The sequence below is a fragment of the Fusarium vanettenii genome, assembly GCF_000151355.1.
Source record: "Fusarium vanettenii 77-13-4 chromosome 3 genomic scaffold NECHAsca_60_chr3_6_0, whole genome shotgun sequence".
NCBI classification, from domain to species: domain Eukaryota; kingdom Fungi; phylum Ascomycota; class Sordariomycetes; order Hypocreales; family Nectriaceae; genus Fusarium; species Fusarium vanettenii.
The window spans coordinates 34,199-50,710 of NW_003315829.1; the positions used below are offsets into that span (position 1 = coordinate 34,199).

At 51.0% G+C, this 16,512-nt stretch overlaps 6 protein-coding genes across 6 annotated transcripts; 3 read left to right on the plus strand and 3 right to left on the minus strand.

The window, feature by feature from the left end:
• Window positions 1-159: 159 nt before the first annotated feature.
• On the minus strand, window positions 160-1,155 carry NECHADRAFT_37353 (uncharacterized protein; the record flags this gene model as incomplete). The annotated part of the gene is made up of 1 exon (XM_003040637.1): window positions 160-1,155. The coding sequence occupies one exon, from the start codon at window positions 1,153-1,155 to the stop codon at window positions 160-162; it is 996 nt and encodes a 331-aa protein (XP_003040683.1).
• A 444-nt stretch (window positions 1,156-1,599) lies between these two features.
• Window positions 1,600-2,814, minus strand: NECHADRAFT_92331 (uncharacterized protein; the record flags this gene model as incomplete). Its single annotated transcript, XM_003040638.1, has 2 exons — window positions 1,600-1,659; window positions 1,696-2,814. 2 exons carry the CDS (start codon window positions 2,812-2,814, stop codon window positions 1,600-1,602), a joined length of 1,179 nt encoding a protein of 392 aa, XP_003040684.1.
• Window positions 2,815-6,569: 3,755 nt separating this feature from the next.
• Window positions 6,570-7,427, plus strand: NECHADRAFT_78509 (uncharacterized protein; the record flags this gene model as incomplete). The annotated part of the gene is made up of 1 exon (XM_003040615.1): window positions 6,570-7,427. The coding sequence occupies one exon, from the start codon at window positions 6,570-6,572 to the stop codon at window positions 7,425-7,427; it is 858 nt and encodes a 285-aa protein (XP_003040661.1).
• A 2,027-nt stretch (window positions 7,428-9,454) lies between these two features.
• Window positions 9,455-11,091, plus strand: NECHADRAFT_78510 (uncharacterized protein; the record flags this gene model as incomplete). The annotated part of the gene is made up of 5 exons (XM_003040616.1): window positions 9,455-9,607; window positions 9,660-9,921; window positions 9,979-10,170; window positions 10,232-10,623; window positions 10,675-11,091. 5 exons carry the CDS (start codon window positions 9,455-9,457, stop codon window positions 11,089-11,091), a joined length of 1,416 nt encoding a protein of 471 aa, XP_003040662.1.
• A 398-nt stretch (window positions 11,092-11,489) lies between these two features.
• NECHADRAFT_37407 (uncharacterized protein) lies at window positions 11,490-13,493 on the minus strand (the record flags this gene model as incomplete). Its single annotated transcript, XM_003040639.1, has 5 exons — window positions 11,490-11,657; window positions 11,716-11,843; window positions 11,912-12,548; window positions 12,606-13,059; window positions 13,084-13,493. 5 exons carry the CDS (start codon window positions 13,491-13,493, stop codon window positions 11,490-11,492), a joined length of 1,797 nt encoding a protein of 598 aa, XP_003040685.1.
• Window positions 13,494-14,120: 627 nt separating this feature from the next.
• Window positions 14,121-16,199, plus strand: NECHADRAFT_78512 (uncharacterized protein; the record flags this gene model as incomplete). Its single annotated transcript, XM_003040617.1, has 6 exons — window positions 14,121-14,403; window positions 14,463-14,624; window positions 14,688-14,943; window positions 15,002-15,012; window positions 15,064-15,331; window positions 15,380-16,199. The coding sequence occupies 6 exons, from the start codon at window positions 14,121-14,123 to the stop codon at window positions 16,197-16,199; spliced, it is 1,800 nt and encodes a 599-aa protein (XP_003040663.1).
• Window positions 16,200-16,512: the final 313 nt, after the last annotated feature.

The following is a 16,512-nucleotide window of genomic DNA, read 5'->3' on the forward strand; positions in this document are numbered from 1 at the left end:
TGACATTTCCCAAGCTGTGTTGTGGACTTGTGGTATTGAGTCCTTGCACAGCGTATACCAGACAAACGGGTGGGTGAGAAGGTAGTGGGAGTCGCACTGAAGAAATAAGAAGGCCTGAAGCAAAAGCAAAATATCATAACAGTAAACTAGAGTCCATCGTTACAGGTATGGCCCAAGTACTTCCTGTGTGTGGTCCCAAACCCGCTTCTGCGCCTTCTCTCGGAGTACCGACACGACCTTGGCATGCGGAGTGCAATCACACTTGTAGTTGACGATGAACAACCCGTTCTCCTGCTTCTCCAGCGAGTTCACACCCTGCTTTCCAGTCCATGGCACTCCACGACCACCAAAAGCAGCACTGGTACTCTGGAACAAGTGCCTCTGTGCAGACTCTTCGTCGCTGAACGAGAAAAGAGAGATGAGAGGCTCGAGGATGAGCCAGACGAACCAGGACATGAAAGTGCCCTGGTCAACACCCCTGTTCACGTTTCCTGTGTTGACCCATCCAGGCCAAGAGTGGATGAAGGTCACGTCAGGGTTTTCAGCGGCAAGCTTATCAAGCGTCATGGTGTTCATGGTGAGGACTTGAAGCTGAACCTTTCCGGGGCCGAAATTCTTGGGCTTCTTGAGTTCAATGTCGTCGAGTTCCAGGGACTTCGTTTCTAGACCGCCTCCAAGGACGCTGACGACTCTTGGGGCTTCGGCTTCGCGGAGGAGGGGAAGAAAATGGAGGATGAAGAGCATGCGCGAGTAGTAGGCCAAACTCTGGACGATTTCCAAGCCCTCGGATGTCTCCTCACGAGCGCCAAATGGTGCGTAACCAGGTGTAAGGAACATCAAGTCGATGCGTGATTCTTTATTCTTGATAACCTCGCATAACCTCTTGGTTTCGGCAAGTAACGAGACATCACCCTCAGTCCAAATGACTTCAGCCTTGGGATTGACGACACGCAGCTCCTCAATGAAAGCACGCGATCGCTCTTCGGAACTCTTGCGGCCAATCAAGTAGATTCTGACGCTAGAACCGGTCGCGACCAGGGCTTTGACTGTAAGTTTTCCGATGCCTGACGTGCCGCCGATAAAGACGGCGACGCTCGGGGCTGTGGCATCGTTGATGAGAGAGTTGGAAGCTTTGATTTCGGTGTAGGTAACCATTTTGAGAAGTGAAGAGTCGTGTCCGGCGGATCCGAGCGAGTTTTAGAAAGGGAAAGATTCAGGCGAGTTGAGAACAAGTTGAGAATACGGGCTGTCGAGTAATTTGGCTGAAGGATTCTAGGCGCCAGCCCCTTTCGCGTTCCGGGTTAGCCAATCACATGGAGTTTTGATTCGTGCGTCGTGTCGCGGGAAACATTTCTCACAAGCCGTAAATAGCCTAAACATTGCATCTTAACTGGAATATTATCGGGGAATAAAATTGAAATAGAGAGTAATGTCGGGGGAAATTGACACGTATTAGCCTCTGCCTAGATCACGATTTTGGACATCTGGATGCGGCCAAGAAACAGTTCTTATAATCGCAACCCCGTCTATTAGCTACCTCTTTTCTAATTGTCTATTCTATAACACTAAAAAAATCTCCTCCAAGATAAAATCCCACTCCTAAAACTCAGCATCAACTTGAATAGTATAGCTCTTCTCCGTCTGCTTGACCACAGTAACCTCAACTCCCCAGCCAGGAACCTTGTACGAGCTCACTCCACCGGGAGCCAGGGACAGTGTTCCATCATTCTTGTCATAGACAGGATTAGTACCGCAGCCGCCTGATCCGGGGGTTACGTCCAGAACACGGACAGGACCGTAACCTGACTTGACCGACGTGTCGACCGTGTAGAGTAGGACACCTGGGGCGCAGACGCCGGAGTCGAGACCTTCGGGGATACGGGCCTCGGCTACAAGTGCTGAGGTTTGGCTGACGGCGATGACAACAGCCTTGATATCATTATCAGAAGTCTTGAGCTCTAGTGGTGTAAGAGTGTGCTCAGTAGTTCCTCGTTCCGAAACACAGTCGATGGACTCGTCTTTGAGCCAACCCAGGCGCCACTTGTCCCAGGCAAAGAAGTCAGGGCCAACGCCAGAGACATCACCCATGGCACTCCAGCCACCGACGTAGTAACCCAGACCAAGATCCTCGAACGGGTAAAAGTCGGCCAAGCACATGGTGTGGCCCGTCTCATGAGCCAAGGCAATCCAGCTCTTCGGACCCCATGTTGTAAATGCGTCGGTTGCAACGGTGACGGTCTTTCTGGCGACGTAATCACCCTGCCTGGTATTGGCTCGTGTAACAAAAGTGATGGATCGAGAAATTCCTCTGCCCCCAGCACTGTTTACGGGAACAACGTAGAGAACGTCCGACTGAGGGGGTGGGGGGCGAGTGCCTTTGGCGGTGTAAGCGTCGAGGGCATCCTGGATGTAGGCTTGGTGTTCTGCCCATGTGAGACCTCGCTCCCAGCCATAAGATGCAGCAGACGCAGGCATGCGGTAAAACTTGGACAAATCGCCTGTGACATTCAAAGACAGGGCGCCTTGAGAGGCCTGCTTGTACCATTCGGTTGTTTGGGGGACCACTGCGTCGTAGAGCGATTGGGGCGTTTCGCCTTGAGCGGGTTCGGCATCTGAAAAGTCGACAAATATCATGAAGCCGTTGAGAGTCCCGGTACTTGGGGCACAGTCGCCATTGTAGTTGAAACCGACACTTAGATCCACGTCGTCAACGGCAGGCAACTTGCAAGCCGTTTTCGATTTTGGGGGGTCTGGTCTGCAAGCAGCAGCGCTGGCTACAGCAGGCCAGAGAATGGAAAGAAGAAGAGCCTTCATGATGAGTGAAGGTTGTTTGAGAGAGGATGAGAGATGGTGAGTAAGGGAAGAACAGGTCTAGAACTTGTACACTAGGGCATCATTTATATTCTCCTCGCCCTGCAGCCCATAAGGCTCATCGTGTACAGCCAAGCTAGCGTTTTACCAGCATCACCAATTACTCCAGATTCACAAAGTGCAAAGCCTCAATTGAATCGCCAGCGCGGTTCAGCTCGGGCAGCCACCGTCAGCGGCCGTCAGCGGACTTCGGGGTCCATGTCAGCGGGCCGGTCGCCTTCCCCGTATCGGGCTTTAATTTCACCAGCCACTCGGCCTCCATGAAGGCTATGCTTGGATTTTCTGATTGGCCAGTCGTGGCTTGCGACAGGGTCTGGATGCATTGTTGTGGAGTCGTGATGCTGTTTAGACTTGTCGGCAACCACTCGTCGTTGCTGATTGGCATTGAACAAAGCCTAGTTTCGCAATCTCCGAGTGGTTCACCGGCTTCACTGAACTTGTTGCAGTGGCTATTCAAGCCGGTGAGCCAGCCTCAAAGTCATGGAGATCTCGGGCAACCTTGACTTGAGAAGAATTTACAAAGTTGGCAGCACCATCCATTTAGCGGCAGCGTCTTAATGGCCTAGACAGTTGAATTGATAGCTGTGTTGTAATACTGATTTCCTCCAGTGGGTCACTTACCCATTACTCCTTTCTCCGTCGTGAATCTATTTAATCTCTCGGAATAGTCATCTATTCTGGGCCTTCTATCCACAGTAATTATCATTTTGTGAAGTGCGATATTACCATTTTATTCATCATAGTGTCCGTCGAGGAAGCCATCATGCGGCTCAACGAGTCCCTCATGCTCCTAGCCATCCCACGAGTGCCAAAAATCCAATACAAGGGCAACCGCATCTCACTTGGCCATCTGATGTCGCGGACCTCTGTTGTCTCGACTCGCTCAGGCTTCGGCTTCTTGTCAAATGTGCGAGGGATGGTATCAATCTCGGGCTCTCCCCTCTTCGGGCTCCTTCTTGTGGCGAGTGCGAGTCAGGCGAGGTAACACGGTGGACTTTTTGATCGACTCGTCAGTGAGATGCCTTCTTGTCAGTGTCGTTCGGTGTCGATCGTCGCAGCATAGCTTACTGTTGTCCGTAAATGCCTACACTCAGGTTAGCATCCGTGTATCTCGAGCATCACGATAGAGCCATATACTAAAGTTGCGCGTCTAAAACTCTTCCTTGAGTGTTATCTTGCCAGCTTACGTCGATCTTGTATTCGGGGATGTAGAGGTGATGGGGCGTATATAATCAAGGGCGTGGTCGAGGAGGAAATAATCTGATATATCGATAGAGCGAGTCCGATCGAGTATTCGTGTGTTGGTGGCTCGGGGAACGGAGGAAGACTAGACTGAGAGAAAGGCGAGTGTGACGCCTGGTGAGCCCTTCCGAATCATGATCTGTTAGAAGCTCGGTTAATATCAATGGAAATGAAGAAAGGAAGTTGAGGGAGGGACGGACGGAGGATGAAGCTCCTCTTTCAGAGGTGACGGGACCGGAGAATTCGCTTTCGGGGGCGACGGGGGCGACGAAGACGACGGGACCGAGGGGATTGGAGAATGCCGTCGCATAATGATGAATATTAGGTGTTGCAGCGAGTCAGGGCGAGTCAGCGAGGTTTTGGTAGTGATGGTGATGATGATGATGATGTTGATGTTGATGGTGATGGTGATGGTGATGACGGTGGTGTTGGTTATATTGATCGTCGTGACGGTGGTGATCCTTCGGGGCCCTTGACCGTATCGGGGGACCTGCGATGAATAGATAGACTGGATGAGTATGTGTTCTTTCTGGGATGATGATTGCCATCTAATCCTAAAGCAAGTCTTTATCGCAAGAGCTACCAACGGAGGCGGATTACGACTGCCTCACATGATGTGTCACGTGGCCTTGCCTCATTGCTAGTATCACAAATTGAGGCCGATTCTGCCAATGCTCCCAAGCCGAGCAGCCAGCGACGGCTATCACCAAAATGTCTCCCCGCCTCGTCTTCATCCGAGGGGCCTCTCCCCGCCAAGGGGCCGGTCCCCGCCACGCCCACGGCCTCGCCTCATCCTCATCCTCACCCTCGTCTTCATCCGAGGGCCCCCTCATAAGCATAATCTCAAATTTAGGCAGATCATTACTATCACCACCTCAAAATTAGAGCAGCAACTCCTTACAAAAAGGCTACATATATCTTTACATCAACCTACATCTTGCAATATCATATCACCACATATATCGCAACGCTCGCTTTACCCACCCTAGCCCGACCACTCGGTTCAGCTTCCGCCGCCCCAAACCCTCCCTTCTGTCATCCGACAATAGTGAATCCTAGCTGAACCTCCGCCTCATCGTCCGGCCGCCACCAACGCGACGAACATCATACGAACTTAACCAGAGGGGCCTTCCCTTAGACCTCAGGGTCCTCTCTTAAGATCCATAGCTACTATGCATAGAACTTTTGTGCCGATGACCTCTCCTTCCTAGGAGAAAGGTTCCATATAACAGCCCTTCATCAAAGGAGGGCCCTCTATCCCGGCACGCCCAGAGCTCCAGCTCGTCCTCGTCCTCGTCCTCGTCCTCGCCAGAGGGGCCGGTCCTCTCCATCGCCTATAACCGCCTTCCCGCCTTCCCGCCCCGGCCTCCGCCCCTTGTTTGGAGAGTGACTACGTCTGGGCGTGCCTCTTGTCGAAGGTGAGAGGGATGGGATCAATTTTTGGTTCTGGCAGGCCGCCTCTCTTAGCAAGGATAGTCTGGTCCATGGCCGCAAACTCTAACATTGAGGTACTCATTCTCAGGTTTCACTAGACTATCCTTACTAAGAGAGGCGGCCTGCCAGAACCAAAAATTGATCCCATCCCTCTCACCTTTGATAAGAAGCCGATGCCTAAGCTAGCACTCTCCAAACAAAGGGCGGGATCACACTGACCTTCCAAACCCCAAACGACATCTTCTGACTCCAGACCATGTCACAAAGCACAGAACTTGGCCAGCAAGGCCCTGGTGATAATAACCCAGCCTAAGCTACCATTGGGCAGGCCGAAAGGATGCCCCCCACGAGTCCCTACTTGTCTGCTGACAGGCGGACAGACATTGTGTACTTGGTGGTGACAATGATGTAGCTGGGTGTGACTCTTCTGCTGTTGCAGAAGTTTAAAAAGGCCACTTTGTTAACATCGGGTCATGATGTTATGACGTGTTGAGATATATTCTTTATTACAGTTGTAGCCTGGCCCTCGATGGGTACCGAGCCCGAATATCGACCCGTAAACTCAAAACGCGCGTTGAATCGTTAATCTCATGGTTCAAGGTTTCGGCCATCTCAGCCAAGTCAAAAGGCCGGAAGAAAAATTCTGGTGACATTAGGTTTCGGTGGTTTACCTTGGTAAATCTTGATGACTTTATGGATGGATCAATTTGGCTTTTTTTCGTCGTACCGGATGACCTCATTTGGAGTCAAACTTGATAATAACACAGCAACTCGTGACACACGCCATTTTTCAACAAAAAGCCCTCCCAACAAGGTCATTGCTCTTGTCTCAACCTTTTTTGTGTGGCTCTCTCAAAGGTATAAATAGCCGTCATCTCAGAGCATCACTATGGATTCCATCACCGCCAATCCTAGATCCTCATGGGAAGACAGAGCCATCAACAGCTCCGACCATCGTCAATAGCTCTAGCTATCAATAACTCCCGTACCTCCTATTACTGGCGACTCTCACCTTTACCACCATGGCTTCCCCGTTAATCTTCCGGCTGCTGTCAGTTCTTATCATCAGTGGGCTTCTCGGTTGGCATTCTCAGGCGCATCCACTGCTTCCAGGGCGAATGGCATTGTCCCCGTCATCGGTCCAGCCACCATCTACCGTCGACAACACCTTTGCGGACCATAGATCTGCAATCTTGGCAGGATCTGTCACAATGGCCAAGGAGTTAGGAGCCTTCGAGTTACACGCGCCACCTTCAAGGGTGATGAATGCCCCTATAAAGCTGGATAAACGTCGCATGGGGCTAGCTCCTCCGGGTCACGATAGAATGTTCCTGCAATATTATCTGCATAAGAACGTCAGTCGAGTCTACGAAACTTACATCGAGGACGCCATAAAGACCGCGGAGGACACTCCCGGGGGGTCGGAGGGGCTCGACGACTATAGCAAGACCAAAAAGCCCTGGAGACACCCAGGCTTTGGCTGGATAGACATATTCAACACGGCCAAAGGGAAAATAGTTATATATGATAATAAAACTCGTGTCAATAAAGAAGCCATCTTCAAACGCATTGAAGAGGTGGCAAAGTTTGAGAAATCAAACGACACTGGAGTATCAGCGAAAGGAGGGTCCGGAAAAGACAACAAACGCTGGTTCGAGGAAAGCTTCAGCCGGGCGAAAGTGGTGCTTACGCCAGCAGGGGCATTATTTATCCCTGCCAACACTACGGACGCCCGCAAAGACCTCATCCGCAATAGTGTTGTACGGATACTAAGGTCGCGCGACGAAATGCCATTGTTTTTTGGGGGGCATCACGGGGATCATTACGGGGGCCTAATCTCAAAGAATACCAAGAGTGGGCGCGAGACCTGGAGGGGGTAGGCGACGCTCAAGCTAGGACGGGGAGCGAGACAATGATAGAGCATCGAACCTCCAATGAGGCACATGAGTATGCATTGCAAGCACCGATTGGGGCCGATGGTACCACTATGAGCAAACCTGCGGGGACAGAGTCTTGCACGAGTATAGCTCAACGGATGTACATTCGCTGTGAATGGTGATAGAATTGGAAGGCTGGAGATTGTTTGTAACAGCCTGTCCTCATTACTGCGATCCACACACATGTCCAAGCACGAGTGGAGGAACCTAGGCTGAAGCAGGTAGGAGAAGGATGTGCTAGCTTGAGAAGCCATTATGTTCTCTTACGAAACCTGAAAAGTGGAAAAAGGAAGACGGAGAGATTTGCGAATCTTGTTAGAGAAATTGATTACCTGTCCCAAATCTAAAACAGCCCTGCATATCCTTATCAACGATGTGCGCCATAAGTCCATGATCCTTTGCCCCCGCTTACCGCTTGGCATCGTGCCTCAGGGCAGGATGAACTCTGTAGAGGCGATCCCGAGGTTATTGGCGTACTGTTAAAAGAACTACATCTAGGGGGACGCGACTGAGCGGTTCTTGGCCGGACGAGTGGCACGAGCAGTCCTCGCATCAGCATCAGCAAGGATGTAGAGGGAAAGTCAAGTCGGTGAAGACAGTTGCCTGTTATGGCGGAGGTGTGGGTGAGCAGTACCCAGGGTGCTAGAAGTTGAAATGCCAAGGCACGGAAAGTTGTGAATCTCGCCCAAAAAGTCATGTCAAGTCCATTGTTGAATAATGTGTCCGAATGTCACTTACTCACTCTAACACGTAACCTGTTTCAGTATGCACGCTCTCACCTGCCTGTCTTTCCTTACCCCAACCTGAACTGAGTAAACGGGAAGTTGACGGCGAATTTACCAACCAAAAGCGGCATGGCATCGTGCGGAGAGATATAGGATGCCAGATATCTCGGACCACTTCTCGGCGCAGGGTAGTGAGCATTATTCGCAGGGGATGTTGAGCGGACAGGGCTCAAATGTTGGAGAGGCGCAAAGGGTGGTTTTGGACTCCGCTAGCATTGTCCAAGATCTCCCATGCTGATAAGCCTGATGATACAGAAAATGTAATTCGGCGATCCCGTTGATAGACAGAGAAGCCAATGAGCGATACTTACTCAATGTAGACAGGACTTAGCATTGCCAGATAGGAGTAACAAGTTTGGGCTCGATTCATAACCAGCACATCCAGCCTTTGCGGTCTGGGACCTGTGTGAGCTACATTGATAGGGAGATAACCTTTAACTATCCAGGTCGTAGCCAGGGGGAGGATTGGGTTGGGTTGGGTTTAAGTATCGAGACTAGACGGGATTGGGTAAGGACGGAGAAGCCCCACCTACTCGCTTGCTCCTTCTGTTTTGCATTCGCTCTCGATTTCCATTCTGACTTGTAACTGATTAGCATGGATCCAAGATTCTAGAGCTATGCCTCCTAGCCCATCAAGGGTGTTTGGACTGGGGATGCTAGGAAACTCAAGGCTTGCTTGTCATTATCTGCATCCCGATTGAATCGGGGCAGCCGGAGAACCCTTGCCCGGGCCTCGCGTAGTGTCTCTCCACATCGATAAGCCCAGACTTTGACGTGTCGAACCAACTGGGATGAGATCTGGATTGGCTTGAGGAGTCCAGCTGAGTTATCTAGCAGAGGCCGGGCCCCCTCAAGCAGCTAAAAGTTGGGGAACCCTGTCGTGGGCTTGATCTAAACCCAGTCAGGCGAGGCTTATCAGGATGTACCATTCGTCCTTCTTGTCATTGACACCAAATCACGCTCAAGCCGTTTTATCGCCCCTGGTGAACTCTACGGTGCGCCTGAATATCACCTTCTTGGCCACTATCATTACCGTAGGCAGACGTCATCCCTGGTCGCCGCCGGATAAGGGTATATAAAGGACCTGACGTTCGTCTTGCTGTGTCACCTCCCCTCTAAGCCTGTCTTCCATCATCTCCCAGAACTCAAAGATCATCAAAAAAACCTTGTTGGTTCATCTTGATCATGGATTCATCCAAAACGGAAAAAAGCCAATACGATCTCGAGGCTCCGACGCCTTTGAATGCTACCGTCTCACAAGTTGGAGAGGTCAGTAAGGAACAAGAGGTTGATGCCGTTTTCGGCGCAGTCACAGACCATGGACCAAATTACCGTGCGGTAGGTTATGTCTATCAAATCTCATCTGCGCGTAGCGACTAATGTTTGGCAGCTGGGATGGATCGGAACCGTCGCTCTCATGCTTAAGACCCAGATCGGTCTCGGCGTCCTCTCGCTTCCCCACGCTTTTCACACGTTAGGAATGATCCCCGGAGCCATCCTGCTCGTCGCCGTGGCGGCCATCGCTACCTGGACTAGCTACATTGTCGGCGTCTTTAAGCTCAACCACCGTGACGTCTATGGCATCGATGATGCTGGATATTTGATGTTTGGAAGGGTCGGACGTGAGCTTTTTGCAATCGCATTTTGCCTATGTGAGTGGCCCTGACGGCCGACTGTCCAATAAATGCACCGGGTCTGACTCTTCCTAGACTGGATCTTTGTGGCAGGATCAGGAATGCTCGGCATTTCCATCGGACTCAACGCTATGTCAGTACACGGAACCTGCACCGCCGTGTTTGTTGCCGTGGCTGCCATTTCCGGTTTCCTTCTCGCGAGTATCCGAACCCTCGGTCGAATCAGCTGGTTGGCCTGGGTTGGATTGGCCTTTATCCTCACCTCTGGTACGCCCAGTGTTTGCCTTGAAACACCCCGTCATGGTTATCTCATCTAACACACATGCAGTTTTCGTCGTTACGATCAGTGTCGGTATCCAGGACCGTCCCGCTGATGCGCCTCAAACAGGCCCCTGGGAATCAGACTGGCAGCTCATCGGCCATCCCACCTTTTCTCAGGGAGTTGCAGCCGTGTCAACACTCATCTTTGCATGCTCGGCCACGTCTGCTTACTTTGCTATTGTGTGCGAGATGCGGGACCCTCGTGACTTTTCTAAATCAGTCATTACTGCTCAGGTTATCTCCACCATCGTTTACCTGATCGTTGCTGTTGTTGTATACTACTTCTGTGGCTCCGCTGTTGCCTCCCCAGCGCTCGGATCTGCGGGACCGCTGATCAAGAAAATCGCCTATGGCCTGGCCTTGCCTGGTCTTCTTGTGACAACTACGATTTGTCTTCATGTAAGCCATGTCCCCCTGACCTTTTTTTGGAACTTGACTGACACTGCCTAGCTTCCTGCTAAGTACTTCATGGTCCGTATCCTGAGAGGATCGGAGCACCTGACTGCAAACTCTCTCGTCCACTGGTGCACTTGGCTGGGCTGTACCGGAGGTTCGACCCTGATCGCATATGTGATTGCAAGTGGCATCCCTGTGTTTGGAGACCTTGTGTCTCTCATCGGAGCTCTCTTGGGATTCTGCCTCGCATATCAACCAACCGGTTGCATGTGGCTGTACGACAACTGGGGCCGACAAAACCGAGACTGGAAGTGGAAGGTCATGGTTGCCTGGTGCGTCTTCATCATTGTTCTGGGTAGCTTCATGACAGTGTCTGGAACGTACGGGTCAATCGTCAACATCATTGACTCGCTCAAGAACTCGGGAGGCACAAAGCCGTGGACCTGTGCCGATAACAGTAACTCGGTATAGATGTTGGGTTCTGTCATCTGTAGCTATAGTTTACCGACGGCGTGCAGAGTGGGAAACTTCACCCTTCAACACTGTAACTTCCAAGATAACTTGGTCGTCTCAGTTATAGTAGAATCTGTAAAGAACAAGCAAGGTTCAAGTGAAGAAAGTGTATTGAATGTTGACAAACGACGGCCCTGCTTTTAAGGAACGACAGGCATGAACAGTGAACGTTGAGCGTTGTATGTGTACACTGAAGGACAGACATCGGTTCCCTCTAATTCCCCAGATTGCTATTCTATCAACGGGATAACACTTTGTCTAAACACGTCAATCTATCTCAAGTAAAGTAAAGTCTTGTACTTCATGACCGTCTCCATGATGCTCCTGAGGCCGACCGAGTCATGGCCAACAAATTACTACACCCTGCAAAGGCGACCGTCGCTCTTCTCCTCCCAGCCTTCACTGCCCACACAAGGTGTGCACCACAAAACATCTTTCGGATCGACCTTGCGCTTGATCTTGAGGAGACGCTCGTAATTGTCGCCCCAGAAGGTATGCTGCCAGTCCTCCTCGAATGGGAAACCCTGAGCCGCATTGTCAACATAATTCCTCTCCTCTTCGATAGAAGCCAAGAAAACTTACCTCGTTCATATACGAACCACCGCCAGGAGTGAGCTCCCGAAGGGCCTGGAATCTATCGTTAAGAATCTTTCGGGTCCTTCCCTCAGCTGTTTCATCGAAAGGCGGATACCCCCACCCAAGCCAGTGGACTGCCCATAGTTAGCGCCCATTCTCATTGCTTGAACTTGACCCGAAATCTTGTTGGTGGTGTACTCACTGGCATGAATGTAGGCCTTTCGCCATGCTGGATGAACAGCATTTCCTCCCCCACGGGGCTTTGCCTTGTTGACTCCCTTTCCAGCTACCATGTATGTTCCCAGCCAACCATCATTGATGAGGATTGGTTTGAGCGCATCAGCTAGTGCATCCAGATCCTTGGTCAGTGTATCCTTGTCCAGCAGCCGTGAAATGAGATACACTGAGCCTCCAGCTTGACCATCATCAAAATTCTCGCTGTACCAATCCGCGAATGAGTCGTATGGTTGAGTGAGAACAAGAAGAGTGACCTGACCTGGCCAACGCTTCTGGATAGTCTCGTTCAGAGGTTGAAAGATCTTGTTGATCTTTGCCGTATCCTGGGTATCAAGTATGATGGTCTTACCCATAAGGCCAGCGACTCTCTCTGGAAGACCGGGGATTGGAACGGGTGGCGGTGAGTCCACGGTGGCCATAAGATAGCCCGACAAGCCGGAGTCCGAGAGGTAAGGGATTTGAGAAGTGGCCCAGGTGACGAGATCCAAGGCAAAGGGTGCTTGAGGGAGAGTAAAAGCCATGAAGGAAACCATGGTGAGCTTCTTGGATTGATGTGTCATGACCGTGACCGAGGTCAGAACCCCAAAGGTCGATCCTCCTCCCTGATGAGTGTAAGTTGATGTACAGCGAAGACAAATGCTCGAGATGTGATAACTTACACCACGTATCGCCCAGAACAAGTCTGAGTGCCTGTCTTCATTGACAGTGATTATATCTCCATTAGGCGTAACGACTTCCATTTCCAGGACATTGTCTGCTGCCAGTCCATAGTGAGGGGCCAAGATTGAATGGCCACCTCCAGTCACGTAGCCACCCAGCCCCACGGTCTTGGCCCCGCCGCCTACAACAGTGCGACCATTTTGGGCAGCAACATTGTAGAGATCAAGCATGGCTGTGCCAGCCCCGGCAGTGATGGCGTCACCGCGTATGGTCTTGCCTGATCCGGAGAGCTTGAATTGGCCTTTGTGGTACTGGATCTTGTTGAGGTGGTGCGTCCAGATGGAGAGAGCACCCGACCCAACTGAGCGCCCAAGATAGTCATGTCCGCTGCTTCTGACTACGAGACGAACGTTTTGTTCCCGGGCTGTGAGGTGTGTGTCAACTGAGGCCGTTCTTCCTTTGTCGCTCATGGCTCACTTACCAAAGTCGACAGCAGCCTTGACATGCTTCGATGTAGCAACTTCAGCCACATAAGACGGATAACCTGCTCCGCTGCAAGGAAAGTCTTCAAATGGGAGACAAGTATAATTTGCCCACAGGTCCCACATAACAGAGACTGGATCCTGAGCATGGAACTCGAAGGTTCTCCACTCTTGCTGAACGTTAGGGCATTGATCTTTGTTGTAGTTTGGCTGCCCGTCATGGCAAACACCTCCGGGAGGGTTTGGCCTGATGAGAGCACCATCAATTGTCTTGTTCAGTCGAGACCACTCATTACTTGACGGCCATCCTGAGTTGCCGGGGAACGCCTTGCAGCTTTTGGAGAGAGGTGTGGCCAATGCCAAAGTCGGCGCGCAAAGCGCCAGGAGTAAGTTGAAAGAGACCATACTTGCGTGCCTAAAGATCCCTCACCACCATGTTTGAAAGAGTTACATATTAATAATTGAGTGTCATTGTTCACATAGCTATGCTAGACGCTGCTTTTGGAACCAATCATCCGCCAAGATTTGATCCTAGCGAGATGATTGTGAAAGAAACCGAAAGAGAGCTAAACTGCGCTCTGAATTTAGCCGATGCACATCAGCAAAGCCGTCTGGACCGACGGCACCGTTCCCGAAGGATTCTTGCAGCGCAGAAAGGGGCAGATTGCAGCTTACCAGTCTTACATACGTGCCGCAGCGTTACATGCCGTAAGCGCTGCAAGGGTCTTTGTCAACCGAAGGTCCCGGAGGCCCAGACCATCACAACTACCATCCAATCCCACGGGCTGACTTCAATGTAGTCATAATGACACTTCATTGACTGTAGAAGACCTTGTTTTCTCATATGGAATGGGTAGAAGGCGTACGTATTGGCATTCTTCTGTGCAACATAGGCCACTTGAGTACTTGTCTCAATATCACTGAGACACATAGAGCTCGACTTGATTCTGACAAAAACTGTACTTTTTATCCGCCCAAAGGCCTTGCCCTCAGACAATCATCTGCGGCATTCAAAACTGTAGTCGAAGCAGTATGGAGCCATATCAACGAGGCAGCTTAGACATCACTATACAAACTGGCCCAGTTGCGAACAACAGCAAAGTGACTGACAACAAGCATAACAGCGATGAGTCTCATTCCAAAGAGAAGCTTGAGACCTCCCAAGGAGATTCCGAAAGCAATACAGTCGTTCCGCCGGCGGAAAATGATGATGGGACCCCGACTCATCAATATGCGACACCACGAGAGCTCAGTCTACTTTCAACAGTTTTCACTATTGCGACCTTCATGATAGCAATAGATGGAAGTATCCTTGGTAAGTCTACTCAAGTCGCATAATTTTTTCAAAAAGACACAATCGCTGATTAACTATAGCGACTGCCATTCCAAAGATCACTAGTGATTTCCGTCGACTCGATGATGTACCTTGGTACGGCAGCGCGTATCTCCTAACAGAAATGGCATTTCAACCCACCTTCGGTCGTTTGTACACTCTGTTCGATGCCAGGATTCTATATTTGACCTCCATCATAATATGTAAGTTGATTCCACCCGAAGAGTCATGGCTGCGTACTCATGTCTAACGCGTGTTTTGTAAAGTCGAAGCTGGCACGATTCTTTGCGCTGCTGCACCAAACTCGGCCTCGTTAATCACTGGCAGAGTGATATCTGGAGCCGGGGCTGCTGGGCTTCTCTGTGGAAGTCTGGCAGTGTATGGAAGGTCAGTGCCTCTACGGGCTAGGCCATTCGGTATGGCTCTTGTTACGAGCATGTATGGCATCGCGGGAGTGCTAGGTCCGACTCTTGGAGGGCTGATCACAGATACGCCTCGGCTGACTTGGCGGTTCTGCTTTTGGTATGTCATTCCTCGACAACTACTATTAAAATGATCATGAAGATCTAACGGGTGATAGGATAAACCTTCGTGAGTGATCAGTTACGACTATCTCAAGAAACCCACTAATCGTGTTTGCAGCCGCCGGAGCCGTGACCTTTGTCATTGCATTCATGATTTTGAAAGCAAAGACACCCGTCCATGGGAAGCTCTCGCTGCGCGAGAAACTGAAGCGACTTGATCTGCTCGGTAGCTTCCTGCTTATAGCAGGGCTGGTGTCGCTCTTCTTCGCACTGCAATGGGGCGGAACTAGATACCCATGGTCCAACCCGAGGGTCTACGCATGTATTGTGGTATTTGGAATACTCGCGTCGGTATTTGGAGTACTTCAAGCAACCAAGAAAGAAGAGTAAGATCATACCGAGCATTGAACTGCTATATCTAACAGAATTAATAGGGCTACTATCCCCACGCGCATCCTTTCGCAGCGCACCGTGGCCATCAGTTGTATCTTCAACATGCTCATGTCAATGGCGCACAACACGCACATGTACTACTTGGCCTTCTACTTCCAGGCCGTGCTCGGGACCAGCGCTGTGATTTCAGGCGTGCGGTGTCTCGCATACGGAATCCCGTGCAGCATCGCCATCATCATCACGGGCGCATGTATCAGCTCCAAAGGCCACTATGTCCCATTTATGTGGTTGGGTTCAAGCATCTTCATCGCTGGATGCGTCTTGCTACACGAACTGGATAGAAGCTCTTCGACAGGAGAGTGGCTTGGCTTCCAGATCCTCAGTGGAGCAGGAATTGGGCTTGCAGAACAGGTCCCATTCATCGCGGTGCAGGTGGTTCTCCCTGACGATGACATGCCGACCGCGTGTGCCCTGGTCGTCTTCTTTCGCTTATTCGGAGGCGCAGTGGGACTTAGCATCGCCTCCAACCTCTTCTCCGGGGAGCTCTTCCGGCGACTGGAGGGAGCGCCGGCAGGGATCGATGCCAAAACTATACGGGATGCGGGCGCGGCGGATCTGGCGAAGGCGGTACCGGCGGCTGCGTTGCCGTTAGTCCAGAGGGCTTTCAGTTTTGCCGTCTCCAGGGCCTTCATCCTGCCCATCGTTGTGGCGAGCATGTCGTTGGTTTTGAGCTTCGGGATGCAGAGGAGATGGATTCCGGATGACCGAGTGCAGCCGACTCAAGGAGATGAGTCCGCTGTGGCTATTGAGACACCCGGAGCCGCGGACTTGGAGCAGAGGCAAAATGAAAAGACAGTTTAGATAGACTATGGAGTCTTGAAGTAGAGAATCACAAAAAAAGGAAAGTCTCCTTCTACTGACAGCGATCTTTTGCCAGTGAAGATGGAGAGCGTGGTGGCTACAAGAGCAGAAAGTATAAAAATCCATACAACAACAGTGTTAGAAACTAGCAATGAAGACGTCGTATCATGGAAGACTCCATCTGGCCTGTACCTCAGTATTAGAGCCACGTGTAGATAGAGAGATGCCATGAGTTCGCGGACCAGACGCAAGACATCGTTGAACGTAATATACCCAAGGAAATATTATCATCTATTGGATTATCATCAACATA